Source organism: Salminus brasiliensis, chromosome 17 (assembly GCF_030463535.1).
Source record: "Salminus brasiliensis chromosome 17, fSalBra1.hap2, whole genome shotgun sequence".
In the NCBI taxonomy this organism is placed as follows: Eukaryota; Metazoa; Chordata; class Actinopteri; order Characiformes; family Bryconidae; genus Salminus; species Salminus brasiliensis.
In genome coordinates, this window is record NC_132894.1 from 15320168 (window position 1) to 15337090 (window position 16923).

A 16923-nucleotide genomic window follows, 5' to 3' on the forward strand; every position below is an offset into this window, starting at 1 on the left:
CACAGAGCTTCCTTAATGAGCTCAAACTTACGGGAAGAATTTGAGTTTGGCTGGATCGATAGCGCCGTCTCCAAAAAGCGCTCTCGCGTCAATAAAGCAGAGGAGGCGTGGAGAGGGACAGGGCTGCTTAAGCCCATATAACGAAGGGATTTGGAAATGCTTTCTGACCTTGCACCGTCAGCTGATCAAACTGAAATTTCAAGTCATTTAGATGATTAAAAAAAGAAATCCACTGCTTTTAATTAAAATGCCTAACCAACGATTTCAGAATGTCCAATACCGAGAGAGTGATACGATTCGCTTGAACAATGATCACAGTCGGTTTGCTGTAAGTGAAAAGCCATTAACCCTTTACAGTAATCCTCTGTAGTCATTCGGCTCTGTCTGGATCAGCACTGGTTATTTGCTACAGCCTGACTCATTCTACTCTATTAATTAACCTTGTTAACATATTGTTTGCCATCCGCCTCTACTTTTAGCATCACAGAGAAGCTAGAGAAAAACAAGAGACCGTGATGTGCTATTTTCAATGTGTACACACAGGCGCACGCTCGCACGAGGCTGTGAAGAGAGGGAGGCAGTGCCTATGGTGAGGGGCAGTGAGATGGGAGAGATATTTCAAAGTAGGATGAGACCCTGGGGGGCACCTCAGGAACCATACAGGGACAGGAACACAAAGGAAAGCACAACACACACACACACACATTCACTTTGAACAACTGAAACAGAAAGTCACAGTCATTACACACACAAACATTGACAACAAGCATGTACACACCCACTCCAAAATATGCCCCACACATACACAGAGCTACACACACATAATAACTGCTGCGCCACCCCAGTGAGCTCGCCGACACGTTCACAAAAAAAAAAAAAAAAAAGAGCACACCCATATGGGGTGCAACCATGCACGGAATAAGGCAGCACCAGGAGGAATTAGCTCCTCAGCTTGAGCCTGACACTGTGCATTATGTCAGCGCCGTGAGTAACCAAAACCCAAATCCATCACTTTCTCCAGCACTTCCGCTGACTAACTGCCACTGACTCGCGTCACAAATGCGAGCAAGTGACTGACACGTCGCTTTTCAAAGCTTCGAGCTGTTCTCAACCCCCGACCAAGAAGTACTTGGTCCAAATTAAGGGTCAGCTTTACAGGCACAGATTAGGCCCAAGTCTATATTAAATGGGATATTTGAGGATGAAACATCACTGGTTACATAATTAAGCCCAAGACTGGACCATGAAACTGGCCTAAGTCACTTATGCAGTGTCGAATAATTGTCATAGCGAACTAAAATCAGACATAGACTGACCGACATGATCATATGATTGCATCTATCTCTCTTTACTTTCTATAACTTCATCCATCTATTTCTCTCTCCAACTGATCATCCATTTATCCATCAATCCAGCTGTCAATTCATCTCTCGCTCTCTCTGTATCCATCAATTTCTCTTTCTCCATTCATCAATTCATCACTCTCATCCATCCACTTATCCCTACCTTACCATCCACCCAAGTCAAAATTAAACTATCTACATTAAAAGCAATTTACATTCTAGACTTCTGAACCACATTCAATTGGTAATTTACATGCTTCATTACAAAAACGGTAAAATCAGTCACGGTTATGTGGATTTGATGTAGTTAATGTATCATTGTATGTTCTGGTAGTATTTAAAAAATGTGCGATCACATTTCTAACTCACAATTCTAAATTAGGCAATATTCAGTATTTTTTAAATCTTAAAAATGCTGTAAAACTATATACAATAGAGACTTTCAAATATTCAAAAATTTGAAAACCTTCACTGCTTGCCACAGCAACCTTCTAACAATACACTGTGTGCAGAATTATTAGGCAAATTAGTATTTTGATCACATCATCCTTTTTATACATGTTGTCCTACTCCAAGCTTTATAGGCTTGAAAGCCAACTACCAAATAAGTAAATCAGGTGATGTGCATCTCTGCAATGAGAAGGGGTGTGGTCTAATGACATCAACACCCTATATAAAGTGTGCTTAATTATTAGGCAACTTTCTTTCCTTTGGCAAAATGGGTCAGAAGAGAGATTTGACGGACTCTGAAAAGTCAAAAATTGTGAGATGTCTTGCAGAGGGATGCAGCAGTCTTGAAATTGCCAAACTTTTGAAGCGTGATCACTGAACAATCAAGCGTTTCATGGCAAATAGCCAACAGGGTCACAAGAAACGTGTTTAAAAAAAAGGCGCGAAATAACTGCCCATGAATTGAGGAAAGTCAAGCGTGAAGCTGCCAAGATGCCACCAGCTGCAACGTTACTGGAGTATCAAAAAGCACAAAGTGTGCGATACTCAGGGACATGGCCAAGGTAAGGAAGGCTGACATCAGATAAAACGTCATGACTGGGCCAAGAAATATCTTAAGACTGACTTTTCTAAGGTTTTATGGACTGATGAAATGCGAGTGACTCTTGATGGGCCAGATGGATGGGCCCGAGGCTGGATCAGTAAAGGGCAGAGAGCTCCACTCCGACTCAGACGCCAGCAAGGTGGAGGTGGGGTACTGGTACGGGCTGGTATCATCAAAGATGAACTTGTGGGACCTTTTCGGGTTGAGGATGGAGTGAAGCTCAACTCCCAGACCTACTGCCAGTTTCTGGAAGACACCTTCTTCAAGCAGTGGTACAGGAAGAAGTCGGTTCAAGAAAAACATGATTTTCATGCAGGACAATGCTCAATCACATGCATCCAAATACTCCACAGCGTGGCTGGCCAGTAAGGGTCTAAAAGAAGAAAAAATGATGACATGGCCCCCTTGTTCACCTGATCTGAACCCCATAGAGAACCTGTGGTCCCTCATGAAATGTGAGATCTACAGGGAGGGAAAACAGTACACCTCTCTGAACAGTGTCTGGGAGGCTGTGGTGTCTGCTGCATGCAATGTTGATCGTAAACAGATCAAGCAACTGACAGAATCTATGGATGGAAGGCTTTTGAGTGTCATCGTAAAGAAAGGTGGCTATATTGGTCACTGATTTGTTTTTGGTTTTGTTTTTGAATGTCAAATGTTTATTTCTAAATGTTGTGTTATATTGGTTTACCCGGTGAAAATAAACAAGTGAGATGGGTATATATTTGTTTTTTATTAAGTTGCCTAATAATTCTGCACAGTAATGGTTACCTGCACAAACTGATATCCTCCTAAGAAAGCCAAATCTAAAAAAAAAACCCACTCCAACTTCCAAAAAGTTTTTTGGGTTGATTGAGAACATAGTTGTTGTTCAATAATAAAAAGAATCCTCTCAAATACAACTTGCCTAATAATTCTGCACACACTGTAATAAGACCCAAAAAATCATCTGTGGAAATTTGTGAGCAACTTCAGTTAGGTCAATTTTAGCATGGGTGCTTGCATAACAGCCCTTCACCCATACCCAATTGTTATACCCATGATAATTTTAAGAAATGTCTATAATAATATAAGAAATTTTAAGAAATATCTATATCCCAATATTCCCCAATATTTCATGAGAATCTGCTATCTCTATCTCTTTTTTCTCTCACTCTAACTCTTGTGATTCTTTATTAACTGGAACACACTGATTGCAATTATCAGATCTAAATTACAAGTGGTAGCTCTGGGAATTCACGAGGATCTTGGATATGAACAGCATCATGCAGAGCCACTGTTGTATTCAACAGGGAAAACCCTATTTGATATTGCACCAACTCTTTTGCTCAATTCCACCAAGCTCCCCAAGGCCCCAGCTCTTTCCATCCTTTCTATCCTTTTGTTTCCTTTCTTTCCTAAATTTCTAAACTCTCGACATGCAGCAGCCCTGATGCCCTGCTCTGTTCTCCACTCTTTCTCCTCGCTGTCCTGCTGTACTCCCGTCTTCTTCTCCTCTCCTCGTCTCTTAAGTGCCCTTCTCTGTCTCAAAGAGATCTATCATCAAGTCCATCACTGTAATTACAGGCCTGATTCTGATGGCTTGGCAACAGCTTCAACTCAAATTGGCAAGAGACTCCCACTAATCAGATACAGGCCAGTTACTGTGAGTGTGTGTGTGTGTGTGGGCACCACTGATTAGGACATCTAATGATCTGATATCATTCCTGCATGTTGTAGGCCAAAACCTGGTCTGTGAATTCCTGCTCTATAAGAGTCTGCCTCTGGGGAAGCACTCCCTACCCACACTACAAACAGACAGCTGTTAACGGGGTCTGCATATTAAAGATCATTTCTTCCAACGTGAGCTCTTGCAGCTGTGATACCTGCTGGTATTGGTGTTTCATGTTGGGCAATGCTTCCAGCACTGACGGTCAGCTGATTGAAGGAATTCTTTCTGAGCTCGCATGGAGATACCTGAAGAGAGGTTATCAGGCAACATTCAGACAGCATTCTCAACCCTGTATGTTCGTTATACCTAGTAGCCCTTGTAAAGGCTCATTACACTATCCCTGTACTTTCAAACTAATTTGGTGGGGGCAGGTATAGCCTTAGTCACCAGGAAGGCCAATGTGGATTAACGGTTATGGACGTAGTGCAGATGTGTTGTGTGTAAGGTTGCTGATGTACTGTGTAGAGGCCACATGGAACTAGCTGCATGAGCATCAACGCTGTCACTTGCCAGTGTGGCTAGGTACACAGAGGCAGATGTGGTTCTGTGTTTATGAGGTTGGGTAAATAATAGGTCTGTGAAACTTGGAAGGAGGCAATGTTGAGCCTTCTGAAAGTGTCATAGGTGCGATTCAGGGATGAAGATGTCTACCTGATGAATTAGAATATAGGAATATCATAAGGCCCTATATGTAACCTCAATGAGTAGATGCAGGACTTCTGTCATCTTAAACCCACTGGCTTTCTAAACAGCTCTGCATAACGATAAGCAAACTGGCTAAAGGGTAATTAAATGGACTATAAACATCGTTCACATTTTAGTGCCATCATGCTTCTATTACAATACTTTGGACATAATAGTTTATAGATTTAGTCTTCAAACAGAAGTTGCTGTAGGATCATAACCAAACAACCAGAATCAGTTATATCAAGCAGACAACTACAACTAACACCACTTCTATGAGATGATACAGACTTTAAACTGTCAGCACAGGGGGAAAGGCCTTGAGCTGCAGAAATGCGCTTGCAAATTTGGAAAAAGGTTGGAATAAAGCCCTTGTCAGAGATGATGAATAGCAAACCTAGTGCAGAACACTGCAGAAACAGACTTCCCCCTCAATGTCCAGATGGAGTGCTACGTATTCCTCCGGTGTCACAAAGCCAAGGCTTAGGCTCTCTGCACCACTTATTGAGCTCGTCCCAACACGCGCTATTGTGCTCTGACAAAATAACAAATCTGAAGCCTTAAACATGAAGGTCAGGTTTAATATAATATCAAAAACCAATTTCCACCTGTTTGTCAGCACCATTTATCACGTCTGTTTAATACAATTATGCCTCCTGCACCAATGTCTTGGCCCAGCTGGAGAGAGCAAAAGTAGGAGCACTGCATACACTGCATGTGAGCGCTTGGGCATTTTTGAAGAAAGGAGTAGAGGAGGGCCCAAGAGCATGAGAAGACCTGGAACCTCAATGGCCAGGGAAAAGGGAGAGATTGTAAGAGAGTGAGTGAGAGAGATAATTCATGTAAAAGCCAGCACACAAAAGCTACCAGCCCAAATCAGAAGAGAGTAAGTGACCCCTCGAAGGAAGAAACGTGGTGTTTGTGTTTACATCCGGGACGAGAGCTGGAAATGGAATGAAAAGGAAAAAAGTGAGAGTAAGGGAAAATAAACAACACCTACACAAACACCAACACGCCAAAAGACAGAGAGAGGGAGGGAGGGCGAGCTACCTGAGCTACGTAATCACAGAGTTCATCTGTAAAATCAGCTGCAGGTCCTTCTCTGCCTCAAAAGAAAATGCGGAGCATTACATTTCCATTGTTTAAAAGATACTGTTTTATGAACAAAGATATTGAGTCCATAAATACATAAGAAGCAAGTTCCCACAGGCCATTAGCAAGCAGTTTGAATATTGATGTTGCAATAAGCCAAATGTATCTCCTATAAATAACATCATAAATGCAGCCAACAATTAAACACCAGTCTGTGTGGCATCAGAATCTGTTGAGGGAATACTTGTGGCACCTTTAAGCAATGGAGATGGCGCTGTCTCAGCTTACCACATTACAATGTGGCAGTCGTACTTTGGTGCAAAGGAATTCTTCAAACCTGTCAAAGACAGTTTTTCGTTTCTCTCCATTTATTGTTTCCCCTTTCTTAACGTTCTCTTTGGGGAAAGATGAAGGGGGGGCGTAGAGAGGGAGAGAGAGAAAGAGAGAGAGAGTTAGTTTGACGGGGCGTGAAAGGCAGAGCGCTGGGTCTAGCCTGGGCCTCCGGAGGGCAGAACATGGCCAGCTGCTCTCGAGGGGGCAAACCGCAGGCACAGTGACCACTATAGAGAGTGACAGGCTCACAGCCATGCCAGGCCACAGCACAGTCACTGAACCAACGCGTACTGCAGACAGACAGCTGTGCGCAGGGAAAGCAGTCAGAGCTGGAGTTTCTAGAGAGCAGACGGAACATTCCAGAAACTCGACTACAAAACAGTGTGACGAGTGCAGCTTTCAGAAAAGGGATTCAAAAGGAGAAGAAACCGAGAGAGTGGGAAAGATTACAGCATCAAAGGTGCTCTATGGAGTTGGGTTCAAAACCATTGCACGGCCTTTGGTGTAGCATATGAACAAACAATCTCTCAATTTCAGTTGAATTCAATGAAGAGTTTTGTGGAAGAAGAGACAAGTATGGAATGAATGAATTTCTTGCCGCACTGCAGAACTGAGACTTCACTTTCAGAAACTACGTGCAATTTCCTAATGCAAAATGTTTATCCATGATATTTTAAACCCTGAAAAAAAGGTCTGGGGGAAGGGCATGCATGCATGCATGCATTTATTCATACATACATACATACATTCATACATACACTAACATGGATGGTTCAAACCCTGGATCATGCAGCCGGTCATTAGCAGCACAACTGGCCTTTCTCTCGCTCTCCCACATTACTCCAGTGTGATGCTGGCTGGCACAGGCATCTGCAAGCCAATGCATCAGAGCTGGGTACCTGGCGCTTTCCTCCTAGTGTGTTGGTTGCCTGGTGACATTACATTGGCTGCAGTCCGAAAAGTGGCGGATTGCACTGGTTGCGCATGTGTCATGTGCATGTGAGGCCTGCGTCAGTCCTGAACCCCCTAGTGTCAGGAACATTACATGAGATAGGGGGAAGTACTAAACGAGTGGATTGGGTAATTGTGCCAGGCCCCTTTTGTTTCTTGTTTAAATGCTAGATGGAAATACAGAGGTGCAAACTGCACGTTGCACGATATTAGAAAAAACAGACACTGCATTTGGTACTTCTGGGATATTTACTGCGATACTAAAAAACAGGTTTTACCATCCAGGAGTCAATGATCCAACATGTCATGACCTGAATAATGTCCTTACTGCATCTGAAGTACAGTTAATGATATCGGGCAGATAAAATATGGCATGGAAAATGAGAACAGTACAGATTTCCCTGTTGCACAATGTGTATGATTTAATTTGTCTTCACAGGACATTGCACATGTGCACATTAAAAAGAAGATACTGAAACAATATGTTGTGCAGACCTACGCAAGGTCCGAAAGGAAATGGTCATCAGCCAGGCAAATCTTTTTTTTTTTTTTCTTCAAAGCTTTTTGCAAAGTTTGAAAAACAAGCGTCCCTCACGAGGTAAGCAAAGTAAACAGTTTTACCACCACTGATAGCACACTTCAAATATGTCATTGTTAAGGATTGCGAGGTCATGTATTATACTCCCTTTTATTTTTTGAAAATTACATTCTGTGGTCCATTCCACCTCTACCAAACAGAATGAGCAATGTTTCACACTTCAGAAGGTCTGACCTAGACTGAACAGTGATTTCACTGGATCAAAATCACCCCAAATATGCTTCATCGATACCAAACAAACAGCTGAACATTACCTATAAAGGCACATTTGCAAATTTAGCCCAATGTTGTGGTGGCATGCATCCCATTGCACACTTTCATAGCACATTTCTGCTCGATCAGTCTTCACACTCTGCTTTACTGTCATCCCTAGTGCACATCCACTGCGACAACACAGGTCAAACTACTCAAAGCGTATCATAAACGAACACCTCAACCCTCTTGTCATAACACACATTAAACATGCCATTGCTTGGTACAGAAAGGTAATTACCGCTCACCTTCTAACGAGTTAAATACGCTCTCGACGGGCTACTTGTGCCAAACAAACAGGTGTACAAATAGCAGGCCGAGCCATTGGCTACTATTCAAACCGTGACCAGGTGTGAGAAACACTCGGTATCCGGTCACACTGCGGCCTCGCACAACACTTAAACAGTGCAATGCCAAACACAACAACACCGTAACACCCTCTTTACTACAAACATGCCAAAGTCCAATCGCTGCCCTATTGTGCAAAAGCTCTTCACCCTTTCTCTCCATTTCAGACCCTCTTCCTCCATGTGCCTGTTGTCAACCACATATTGCAAATCGTTGCATAGCTCCTGTCACTGTCATCGGAAACACTAAAGGGTCTTTAAGAAGCTGAAGAAGCACTTGAGAGATAATACAAGACAGAGGAAGGCTAGAAAAATCATAAAATAACTTCTGTAGGTCTGTCTTTAGCTTGGCAGGAGGTGCTGGATCTTTCGGAAGTTGATGGCAGGCTTTATTGGACTTGTGGGAAATTACGAACCGGTTTTACATTCCGCATCCCACACTTCGCAGAACCATGCACTGGGTCTTGACACCAGTGGAGCAGGGAACAAGGAGAGAGGGCACGAATAAGAGAGAGAGAAAGAAGGAGAAGGGGGGGCCCTTGGTGTACCATTTTCAATGCCCTTAGAGCAAACGAGGCTGCTGTTCTATCTGATATCGATGGCTGCCTTCTCCTGGAGTTTTGTAAACTACTTTAGAGAAGGAAACAGACTTTTGCCGCACAGACCGGGAGAGGAAGGGTTTTTTATTTCCTGGCTGTATTGATTTTACATTCATGCGGCGATAAATTTGCCCTGAACCTCGCTGTTACTTTGGTGATGCGGTGGTAACTGGATTGGAGCTTATTTGGGCGACTGGGAAAATGATCTAACATTGTTGGAGTGTGAATATCAGCCAGCAGCAGTGAAGGGGATCATGCCCCTAATACCTTAGTGAAAATGACAGAGCGGGACAGAGCAGGCATTTTTAGTCTGACTCTATTCCGCTGTAGCCAGCAGCCTATTACAAACCAGCAACACCAGTACTGAAAAATCCATAACGTGTTACTGAGCCATATTTGTATTCCTTAAACAGACTAAACTTCTACCATTTCCATTTCCATGCTACTTTTCCCTATGAATTCCAATTGTAACCTGTAAGGTGTGTGTAGTTTTACGTGGTTTGCTTAATATTCCAGGTGTAATACGAAGAAAAAGTAATAATAGCAACATAATAATAGCAATAGCAAAAGTAAAAATAAAACTTTTTTTAAATGGCTGGACATTTTGGAAGGTTGCAACATGTGATCTCACAACCATGAGAAGCTCAAAACGTACTTTTTAAGCAGCTTGGGTTCCATGTAGGGATGTTTCGATCAGGCTATTTTGTCCCCTGATCCAAGTATACCAATATTGACCATACCATATACCATGGATGTGGATACCGATCCATTTCAATCATTGTGTTTGTATGAAAGCCACACAGTTTAGACAAGATGTGCTGCAGACATTCTGTACCGATAGATTTAGTACAGAAGGTACTAAAGGTAAAGGTAAAGGTGCACGTATTTGTCACTGTACAGTGTACACTGTACAGCGAAATGTGTCCTCCGCATTTAACCCATCTGGTAGTGAACACACACTCACACACACACACACACACACACATGTGTTAGGGGCAGTGAGTACACACACACCCAGAGCGGTGGGCAGCCAACTCCAGCGCCTGGGGAGCAGAGAGGGTAAGGGCCCAACAGTGGCAGCTTGCCGAGCCCGGGAATCGAACCCACAACCCTGTTATCAATATCCCGGCGCTCTAACCGCTGAGCCACCACTGCCCCTAATAGAGACATTTCCTAAAATGACAGCTTCACAGTGTGTTTAATATCTTGTAATCCAGTCTGACTCACCTCCCTGTCCATTCAGCTCCCAGTTCCAGTCAAGTCACTTTGTGTGCGTGCGTGTGTGGTGGTACACACTCTGAACTGATATCCGTTTGTCAACTTCTGATGTGAAATAATTATGATTCGAGTTTCTATAGCATGTGTTGTTTAGCATTAGCCTGCATTCTGTGGACTCTGAACACTGTGGTTAAAAAAAAAAAAAGAGTATTAGCATTAAAACAGCAGATACCCGATCCAGTAAAATAGGACATCCCTTGCTTAACGTACGGCCAGTGGGTTTTAAATAGATATGCCTCGATACTAGAATCCGATAGCCAATGCCCATATTTTACATGTACATATCTGCAGAAGCCAGTCTATAAATGTTTATAAAGCGTCAAAATTGCAGCTAGAAAATTTCAAAAATGTACTAGACAAGTAAAAAGTAGTTAAAAGAATAAAACGCAGATACCTTAACGTAGTAGTACAGCATCTTGTAAATCAGTGGTACTCAACATGTCCTCAAGGATCCGAAAAACGATCCACATTTCTGCTCTCTCTGTGTTGAGAACTGATGCACAAAGGACCAGAGGACCATTTTCGGAATCACTGGTTTAAACATAGTTATTTCAAAGAACAATAAACATATAATTAAATATTAGTTTATCTGTCTAAAAATATGTCAAATCTAATCTGATCTGATTGATGTGGATAAAACCTGAGCAATGTTTGCCCAGCAAGTCAAACCCACTCCAAAAAATTTGAGCTAAATCTGCTATTTCACAAAACTGGCCTTTTAAGGCCTAGACACGGAAGCTTCAAATTCAGTGGACTTAACCAGGATTAAAACAATCCGTGATTATACCGTTTCTTTGCTTGATCTGTTTCATCATTTGGGAGAGGTCTGCTCTCATTTTAAAGCCGTCCAAAAGGAGCAGCGGAACTCTAATCTAGCAGAAGGAGTGAAACAGCAGAGAAAAAGGTCATCATCCATCCACTCGGCTCCACGCTCGTTAGGATCAACCTTCTCAATATTTAACCAGTCATGGCAAGCGGAGCGCAATGAAGCCAGCTAAATCAGAACAGGTGTCTTTTCAAAACCATTTAGCATTCCGCTCTGTGATGGGAGGATGAACTTCTGAACTGACACCAAAAAAGAGATAGGGAGTGAGAGGAGGGAGAAACGGAAAATCAATGTCACTCATGGTGGCGGGGGCAGGTAATGGAAACATCACTCACTCGTCCAATCAGACACTTCGCCTGAATGGGAAAGAGAAATATGGGAATAAATTATGCTCCTTCTGCACCTCCGCCACGGCCCAGTGCCAACCGCCCTGCCTCACAAGGCGAGGGAAGGAGTGTGTGTGTGTGTCTATGTGTGTGGCCGACGTGTGTGTGGGTTGTTTTGGTACAAATCAAACAGCAGACAACTAAAGTGTGGTGTCTTGCTGTACACACTTTTAACCTTTAACACACACACACACACACACACACACACACACACACACACACACACACACACACACACACACACACACACACACACTATTTATTAACATCAACATCATTACCCACTCACCTACTCCTACAATAACCTCGGTAGCATCAAACTATACTCTTTAATCAAAAGGAATTTATTTAAAAAGCAAAAAAAACATTTTATATTGCACCTCTGATTACACCAGCATTGCATACTCTTATCCTACTGTAACTTAAGGCCTAGATGGAGAGGACCCATCTTTAAAAAAAATAATAAAATTGAAAAAATCAGAACTCACTCAAAGGGTATCAAAACTGTCTTAACAGTCTTGGCACACCAATATGAACATATTTAGCAAAACTGCTCCACAGTTCAAAGCCAAAGAGATGCACATCAGAGACAGCATCTCTGTATTCTCCAGAGTAAAACTTGTCCCTAGACACCTAGACCTTGTATCTAAAGCCTGATACAACAGAATCAAACATCAGATGCTACAATCATCACCTCTGACAACGCTCAGTTAAACGCTTGATTTGACACTGATAGGCTGAGACGCTATGTTGTTGCTGTCACTGCTGTCAGAGTTAAAATGGGAACATAAGTGAGACTGGAATTCATAATGCATACGTCACAGGGTGGAACTAAGTCAGAACAAATTTGATCCGCCATCAATAAAATAAAGTGCAAACCTGTGGTTGAAGAGGGGCTTTGCTATTTAAGATACAGTACTTGAGAGAGGCTTGAGTCTAGTGGGCATGTGTGAGAAAGTGAGGGAAGTTAAAAAATAAAAAGGCAGATATTGAAAAACTTTTTTTTTTTCTACTCTGAATGCAACACAACAGGGTTTTTATTTTTTAAGAAAGCTCGATAATAATGGAGGCTCCTTGTATAAGATCAATTCACAAGTTTATGGTCAATGCCTGGTCTTTCTAAAACCTTAAATATATTCCCAGACAGGTTATGTGAAAGGTTTTCCTTTCTGGTAACAAACACACAGTGGTAAGTCTATTCAGAGTGACCAGATTTGTGGGCAAAATGAAGACCACTGCTAATTAGCAGGAATGAGTGCTAATGAGAGAAATGTTCAGCGAGTCTCTTTTACTCTATGTTGAGTGTGTTCACACCGTGATGCTAACAGAATTACCACTAGGATTTAAGACGAGGCGCCACGGCTGATTCTCAATCACTTTTCTTGTCTGTACTTGTGTTCCTGTGGAACTATGTAACGTCATCAGTTGCAGCCCAAGTGGTGCTCCATCATCCACATTCTTCAGTTTCAGTTTCCACACCTGGTCAATTACAGTTCAAATGCCTGTAAGTTCAAACTTGAAAGACTTAAGCCCAATTCCTCAACACAAAGTACAGCGAGTGTCACACGAGCAACAGCTATAGGGAAGCACAGGATATCTTGTGCACTGCCGCGTCTGAAGCACATGCCAGCCTAAAAGTCTACTTTTGCTGCATGCTGCGAGCTCCCTGAAACTAAAGCCATGTCGAATAATCCCCTTTGTCTGCAGTGACTAGTTATTTGCCAGTTTCACACCAAAGCAATGAACCCGGCTCTGTGTGTCAACAGCTTTGTAGAATTAGGATAAGCTTAAATGGTAGAGAGAGTTTAATGATGCTAGCTCCACCATTTAACAATGATCTTCAATTTGTGCTAAGAGGGAAAACCAGCACACACACCCCCCCACCCACCCCAAAAAAGGCTTAAATATTACTGAAAGTTATAAATGCGTTCATACCGAAGAATAGAGCTAAATATAAATAATTTTATAAGGATAAATGAAAAAAAAGTTTGTAAACCTCTAGCTGCAACATGCCATACTAAGCTCAGCTCAAGCTGATTGGTCTCCAAAATGAGAATGGAAAGATAAATTGAAAACAAGGCCTGGGGGCGTTTTTTGCTTGTATTCCCTATTGTACCAAAACTTGAACATACCCATACAAACGCACACGCATTCGGGAAAGTTTGGGCAAAAATTGGAGATGTGGGGACATGAAGAAATGATACCGCATTGTACTTTTCAGGTCAGGAATACCCTCCTCACTGTCTCCCTTCTGTCTCTTTGTATGCTAATGCTAGATACACACTTTGGACATGTTTCCTATTAGAATAATCAGTGTCCAGCAGTGATTCACGCTCCCTCTTCCCCCACAGTGTAGTTAATGCAACCCTTCATCAAAGTCTCTTGAACACGGAACACTGCCTAATCTGTCATTAATGAATGACCAACTGTGGCACATGTCTCTCTGAAGCCCACTTACCAAAAACTCAAATACCACCACATCTACAAAGCTAAGGTGAGCCAGCTCAAGCAGTGACGTTCATGCTGAGAGATGTTTTCGCCTCTAGATGCAGTAGCAATGTTTACGGTGGTGGTGCTGGGAAAGGGACAGTCCTCACTGTGGGATAAACACGGAGTTAACCAACTAAAAGAACTCTGTCTGTAGAACAGTGCGGCCTTTAATCAGTCGACGAGACGGCAACAAACGGATTAATCAAAGAGCGGCGGCAGCTACTCATTGCTGTAGTGGCACTGGAGCCGGACGACACATGCTAAAAGCGAGATTGGATTGGTTAGGATTTTTTTTTTTAACCTTGTAAACAAGCGAGAAGGTGCGGGGAGCGTGAGTAATGGCCGTGCCCCGTCGCTGCTATGCAAGGTCGATCGTGGATCATTCTGGTGGCCAGCGACACTCTCTGCCGGAACGTGCTTGAACACAGAGCAGCGAGCTAATAGAAATCATGACATTTCATGAATTATGCCAATAAAGAATGCAGAGTGGATGAAAACAGTGTACCATCACCTCACTTTTTCTCTCCCCCCTGCCCCCCCCTCCCCCTCCATCATTCTCCATCTATGGATGGCAGAAGGCTTATTGGCCAGCTCAAGCCTTCAAAATTGGACACACTGCTTAGCATAGTCTGCCAAATTAACTTCAAATAAATGTAATAACTTTATCTAGACAAACACAAGCGGCTCGCTCAACCTTTTTTATTGACTGGATTCTTGTAATCGGAAATGCTTCAAATGAAAACGAACAGCAAACAATAAAAGAAGCGAGAAAAATGATTTGAGGGTGCTTTCATCGGATTTCACCATATGTCCTTCTCAAATTTTCATTCTGGAGTTCTTTCTCAAGCTAGTTTAGGTCAAGTTTCCTTCGGTTAAAGTTTTTATTTTTGGCTAAATGAATAATTGGAAACATGCAGGTCACCAACATAGACGCTTGAAGATTTATTAATTTTAATCACTTATTTAGACTGTACTAAAAATAAGGCCACAGACCAAATGTAAGACCAAATGTAAGACCAAAAGAAATGCACACTACTTAATGAGAATCAGATCCCCTCCCAATCCCTTCTTTGCTCTTTGTCCACCTCCCTGCCCACAGCCTGCGGCATCCCACCCCTGTCGTGCAAACTGAATTTAAAACAGGTAGAAGTGTTCAATTAAAGAGGTTTAAATTGTCAAAAAAAACAGCTTTAATTATTTAAAAAATATTTTTCTTTGTAGAGAGGCCTGGCTCATGTTTGTGGTTCAAATATGGGCGAACAGCAGGAGAGCTTGTCACGACTGGCATCAAACAATTAAGAGGCAGGAGGGAGAACCTCCAGCATGGCGCACATCAGAAATAAATATTAATGCCTCCCAGCATGAAGTGCTGCTCTAAGCTCATACCACAGGGCCCGGCGCAGGAGTTAGATATTAGCCAAATGTGAAAGGTTAGGCAAGGTGTGTAGCTGGGTCAGGTGAGCCGTGTCGGTGTGTGTGTGTGTATGTCTAAGATGGTTTAAAAGATCAGAGTGTGGAGCTAGGTGTCTACAACTGTCTAGAAAGAAGGGAGAAAAGGGTATGTGCATGCACCTGACTGGATTGCTGGTAAGGGACACTCTGAGGGAATCCAAGCAAGCAAACAGCTTCTCGTCAGTCGCTCCACTTTTCAGCTCACAGAGAAACTCCTGAGGAGATATCTGATTGCTGCTGCTCTTCAGACTGCCCTGAAAGAGAGAGAGAGCACAAGAGAGAATGAGAGATATGCATGTTTGTTTTATGTGCATGTCAACTTTTGTTTTATGGAATATGTAGTCACATATATGTAATTTATATATCATTTTTAAACTTATGCCTTGACAATACAAATGCAAATGTGTTATTTCAATAAAGTGAACTGAACTGATACAGAGATATACATATTTGCATACAGTAACACAATCAGACATTTGCCAACAACATCCACTGATCTTTTCTTGAACCTACTAGTGCTATAACAGTTCACCCTTAGTTTCCTTTTAACCATGTAAAATCGAAAACGATTTTTAAACAATAAAATAGATTTTCAAAAATACATCTAATACAATAGAGTTTTGAACCAATGTCCAAAAATAAACCATGCACAAATTGTGGGGCGCTATTAAAATAAATAAATAAATAATTTAATTTAAAAAAATATATAAATAATAAAAAGGAGGTTGCAGGAGGTTGAGCAATGGAGCTCACTATATGTGCAAACCTAGGCTTTAGGACACAGCTTGTGTCAGTTATTTACTGCACGTGTCAGATGCTACTCCTGGCAGCCAAAAACAGTGCAAACAATTCAACATGGCAGCTAATTAGTGAGGGCTTTCCATGTTGGCTTGTTTTATTTCATTTCATGGTTTTCTTTTCATTCAGGAAATACATATGGACCTGACTGTATGTTATAAACAGTAATGTTATACCTCTCAAGGTAGCCATCATAATCACCATCATCACCATCATCTTTTCATGTTCAGCTTCTTTTTGTTTTTAAATATATGCACATATCAACTCCAGAAAATGTCCGGAGAATCAGGTCTGGAAATTATCCAGAGTTACCAGTTTACAGCCAGAGATCTTCCGTGTCAGGTGCGTTCTCACTACAGGAAACGTTCTGCGTTGTATAGACAAGGGGCGGCAGACAGACGTTGGCTTACAGAATTTGCTGGTATAGAGTTAAATCCATTCTTCTCTCTACCAGCAAGCCAGAATACTTGGACAGTGCGTAATTACAAAACTCTGCAAATGGCTTTAATTTGAAACAATGCATACAGGAGACCTATGATGGCCCCAACCCAGTCTTCCTATTTCTATGCACCTGACAAGAAGGAGGTAGAAATAGACAAAGGGAGGAAAGTGGAAGGCATTTTACATAAAGGGCATAAAACTGCATAAAACAACAAAAAGCCACAGTAGATGTGTATGTGCCCTGTGCAGCTCTTATCTTTCAGCCTGAAAACAGCCAGTTCACAGTGG

The 16923-nt window shown here is 42.1% G+C and overlaps 1 protein-coding gene across 1 annotated transcript in view; it reads right to left on the reverse strand.

The window, feature by feature from the left end:
- diaph3 (diaphanous-related formin 3) overlaps nucleotides 1-16923 on the reverse strand; it is a 371639-nt gene that overhangs the window by 287190 nt on the left and 67526 nt on the right. The window contains exon 5 of the mRNA XM_072660640.1: nucleotides 15517-15650. Coding sequence (XP_072516741.1) covers nucleotides 15517-15650 — 134 coding nt within the window. The remainder of the gene's footprint in view (nucleotides 1-15516; nucleotides 15651-16923) is intronic.